Consider the following 4,889-nt stretch of genomic DNA (forward strand, 5'->3'; position numbering starts at 1 on the left):
ATCCACCGACCTAAAATATGAGAATTAGCCCTTGTTGGTCTAAATTAAACGTCTTAAGGTTCAATCATGCTCATGGACCAAAGATTCACACTTTAACTAGATAAAAAGTAAAAGAAATCAAACCCTTCTAAGCTCTCCATGTTTCTTAAACCATCATCAGATATGCCGCCTAGTCCACAAACAGGCACAGCCGAATACACAAATTGGTCTTTACATGAAAACAAAGATGATAAGTGAAACCCTGAATTGGATGGATAGATATGCATCATAACCCTTATAAATAGTATAGATTTCTTCTTATTTGTGCCTCCATCCCTCCCTTGTCTGAATGATAAGCAGAAACCAACCAAACCCTAGCAGCATCACCGACAACAAAATACATCTGCACTATGATTTTTCCTCTCCAAGCTGTCAAATCTATTATAATTTTTCCTCTCCAAGCTGTCTCTGGTCTAGGGTCTTCTAAATCCTAAGATCGCAATCCTTACAAAGATCAAGATCAAAATATTGTGAACAATGAGAAAAGGGACAGAGTCGACAATAGTAAAGTTTTACCTGTTCAACCTTTGTATGATATTACTAATCTCATTCTAATAATCCTTTTCTAGTTTCCTTATTCACGGTGTAGTAGTAGAGAAACACCTCTGTAAATATCTGAATATCTAAACGTGATGCAAACTTGAACTCTCTCTGCGAATTAGAGATAAGGGGAGACTGGAGAGAATTGTGATGCAAGGTTATGAGATGGATATCCTCAATGTTAGGCAGAAGTTAAAAGAAACAACGAGGGGGAAGATGAAGGGAAACGATTCTGCCACTGGGAATTCCCAAGAGAGGGAGAAGCATAAGTCTGGTTCATTTTTGGGTCCTTGTCTGCCTGCTATTGCGCAAAGAGTCATCCGAGAAAGCAAGTCGTTGCTGGAAAATTTACATTTGGCAGCTATAGTTTCTACCCCTAAACCTGTTGTAGGTGAGAAACCTCGCACAGTTGTTGGTATGCAAAAACAGAAAGCAAAGATTTTAAAGGACACGAGAGATTATTCATTTCTTTTCTCCGAAGACGCTGAACTTCCAGCTCCCACAAAAGTGTTTCCACCCCTTACTGGCTCTGTACCAAATTCTGATGCTAGATCAGCTAAGTTGACGTCCAAAAGTCAAAAGTCAGTGAGCAGTTCTAGTAGGCCAGTTCATAATTTATTTACCTTATGTAGCAAATCTGCAATACTTCATAATTTAGGCACTCAAATTTCTCATGCAAGGAACATGAACAATTTCGACATACTGTATTGTTGTCTAACTCAGGTGGGGTTGGAATATCCAACATGGTCAGACAGATTTGAAAACTTGTGTCATGCCTAGTACCAGTTTGGACCGTTTGGTTCTCCTAACAAGTGACGTATATCTAATGCGTGTCAAAAAGAGTGGCACCAGAAGGGCTCGCTAACTTACTCATATAGTGCTCGATTCAATCACAAAATAGACCACATGTGAATGAACATGATTGCAGCAAGATAATAGACTAGAAGTTGAATGTTTAGACCACGTTATTCTGAACTCTCTGCAGTTTAGCTAACTAGGCTATAAATTAATATTCCCTCGATGTTTTATACAAATTTCTGCGAATTTAATTTTTCTTCTCCTTGTCCTGCACTCTTGTTCTTTTGAGATTTGTATTAGCCAGCAGGGAACAATAACACTTAAGTATAAGAAAAAAAAGTTGGCACTCTTTTAACAAGTTAGCAGCCTGCATGAAATGGCTTACTGTCTAACTGGCTAGCCCCGGGCTAACTGTCTTAAGGTTGAATCTTGCTGCTCATGGACCTCAGATTCACAATGTAACTCGAGAAATTACAATCAGACCAACAAGTCAAACCCTTTAAAACTCCCCTCGTGTCTCACACAAATAATCTTTACGGTCCACAACAGATGATAAACGGAACCCTAAACAGTAAATCCCTCATCTGTATAACCCGTATAAGTTGGATAGTTTATCTTCTACTGACTTTCATTTGCGCCTCCTTGCTCTCGTCTGTGTAGAGGATGAAACGCATACACTAATCAAACCCTAAACTTGAAAACAATTACAGTACATCGTTAACAAAATCATGGCATATGGTGGTTCACTAGGAGCATCAGCATCAGCAAATTTCATTTGCACTATGATTTATCCTCTCAATGCTGTCAAATCTATCATGAAAGGTTTTCTTTTAGAGCCTCCCTGTCTTCTTATCTAAGGTCTTCATTGTCGGAAGACGGACAAAAAGATATTGGCAAGAATAAGAAGGGCAAAAGAAACTGATGCAGAACCATGGCAGAGTTGAGAATTATAAAGTTTGCATTTTCAACGTTGAATATTAGTACTAATCTTATCTTTTTGTTGGGAGAGGAATACCAGTGTATGTCATCTAAAACGTTCAATTTGTTGATACATGAGTAATCGAAGAGGAAAAATTAATAGAAATTTCCGCACCTTCGGTGTTGCTTAATATACTTTCATAATTTACCTATGGTATGGTTTGTTGTAATTTTAAAAGATCTCATTAGTGAAAAAATCAAAGATCAATGGATGATCTAAGGTTATTAGTTTGTTGTATTAGGATCAGAGCCACATAAGTTGTCTTGTCTGTATTGACATGGTCTTGTTTAGTTTTGGTGCAAATCCATTTCTTCTGCATCCACTCTTTGTTCATTCTCAGCATTTGACTTGGATATGATGAATACGGAAGTAGAAGTGATAATTGTCTTGTCTGTGTATTGACATTGCCTTGTTCACATATCTGTATGTTTAAACCATCTTTCAGTACCAAACATAGTCTTAGAAAGACAGGACTGTTTAGCTTCACTGTGGACGAAGATAACTTACATGCCGTTTCCTTCCAGTTATCCAACTTACATGTCCAAGAACCAATTTATCGTCTACTTGGAAAACTACGCAGCTCGTTTCAAGGCACACAACCGATTAGTTGAATTTCCAGCTTATAGGATTTACGTTATTGAAGCATTTTCCGATCAACTTATTGGATTGGTTACTCTTCTTTGCCCGTCTGGTAATCTTTGGAGACACAACCAAGTATGGAATTGCAAGACCCAAAGAAGGTGTCCTGCTGATTAACAAGAAGTACCAAACATTTCCGGTTGTGGATGTCGGCACCTTTAACAAAATCAAGTCCTGTTTTGTTGCAATTGCCGCTCCTACTCCGGCAAGGATACTTCCCGATTGAACTTCCTATATTTGGTAGACAGCTGTTGAGCCAGCCACATATACATGTCAATCGGAAGTATCCTTGCCGGAGGAGCAGCAATTGCAACAAAACGCGTCAATACACTCAGTTTGCAGCATAAAAAGCTTAAAAATTTAATCAAAAAATTCTATCAACGAAGAGGCGAATAATCAAACGAATCAAAAAGATAATTGAATTTGAATACATACAATTCCTCAAAAATAAATCCATCACTACATATATTCATAAACTTAAACAATGGAATGAAGCCTTAGAAACAAAATATATCAGTACTAGTAGTAGTAGTCATCAGAAAACATGTCGGCGGTGATTTCTTGATCAGTTGAAGTTGTAGTCCCAAATTCATACTCTTGAGAATCAAAATCAAAGACTAACTCATTTATCATCTCTTCATTCAGATAATCATCATCAACAATGTCATCATTACCAGCCGGTAATTTCATCAAAGCAAGGGACTTATCTTCATATGAAGAAGAAGATGAAGAAGCAGCTGTGGTACCGGTCATCTTTAAGACATGAGATCTCTTTGCGACGCACTTCTGGAGTTGTTCCATATCACTTTTCATCTGTTTTAATTCATCCAAACTCAATCCATCAACATATGTATCCCACCAAGATTTATCCTTACCAGGCCCCAAATCATAATTTATCAAAGACTCCAAGAAAACCCCTCTTTTCTTTTCAGCTTCTAATTCATTTTCAACTTCCATATACCTCCTCTGTTCTGGATCGTCATATTTCTGATGAATTTCATATGCTTCACCACTAACAAATCGATCGAGTAGGAGATCAGGATTCCCACAAACATATGGTCTTCCGGCAGGAGAAAAGGCAATCAGTGCAACTTGTGCACCAGTTAAAACAGATAACTCAGTCGCCTTCTTGAACAAACCCTTTCGTCTTTTGGAGAATGTCACTTGTAATCTTGATTTGTCTTTTATTTTTTCAATCTTAATCCTCTTACGACCATCACCTCCTTTTCTCTGTTTCTTCATCTCTATCATCATCACTTGATTCATCATCATCTATTTAGTTCAGCACAGAACAGAGTGTTGACCAGCAAATACAAGTAGGGAGTGGTTCATGGAACAGCTACCTTATATGGAAACTGATATGCCGAAAAAAGGAAACTCAAAAATAGCCGTTAATAGGAAAACACGGTAAACAAAAAAAAAAAGCAACAACAATAGAACTGAGATTAGAAGTTGATTTTCTTCTGTGCTATGGGCAGGCCCGGTACTGAGATTATGGTGCAAACCAAAAATTGTGGCCCCCATAAATAGCAAAAATATGTATCTATATTTTCCTAAATTTTGATCTTAATCTTTTCGTTTTGTGACTAAGCTATGAGTTTTACCGCTTTTAGGTAGATCATTAATCAATCAATATTTTAGGGTCGCATGTCGACTGAATGAAAATAATTTTTAAGGTTGATTTAATTTATTCTGGAGCAAACTAATATATCTAATGAAAATAAAATCGAAAGTGAACACTTAATACATGAAAAAATCTAGCTAAAAAATCTTATCACGAGCCAACTTTTTTTAGTTAAGACATGCTCTTATGCACTAGTCAAAAATCAAAGTCTGCCACTTCTGCATTCACTACGAATCTATGAGTATGGCAAAGTGACGAACATAATTGACA

At 37.2% G+C, this 4,889-nt stretch overlaps 1 protein-coding gene across 1 annotated transcript; it reads right to left on the reverse strand.

The window, feature by feature from the left end:
• Positions 1–3,514: 3,514 nt before the first annotated feature.
• LOC113315983 (agamous-like MADS-box protein AGL61) lies at positions 3,515–4,237 on the reverse strand. Its single transcript, XM_026564219.1, has one exon. The coding sequence runs from the start codon at positions 4,235–4,237 to the stop codon at positions 3,515–3,517; it is 723 nt and encodes a 240-aa protein (XP_026420004.1).
• Between the last annotated feature and the right edge of the window lie 652 nt (positions 4,238–4,889).

The sequence above is a fragment of the Papaver somniferum genome, chromosome 10 (assembly GCF_003573695.1).
Source record: "Papaver somniferum cultivar HN1 chromosome 10, ASM357369v1, whole genome shotgun sequence".
Lineage (NCBI taxonomy): Eukaryota > Viridiplantae > Streptophyta > Magnoliopsida > Ranunculales > Papaveraceae > Papaver > Papaver somniferum.

Coding starts and splice junctions, on each gene's coding strand:
- LOC113315983 (XM_026564219.1), bottom strand. CDS start 4,237: ATGAAGAAACAGAGAAAAGGAGGTGATGGTCGTAAGAGGATTAAGATT.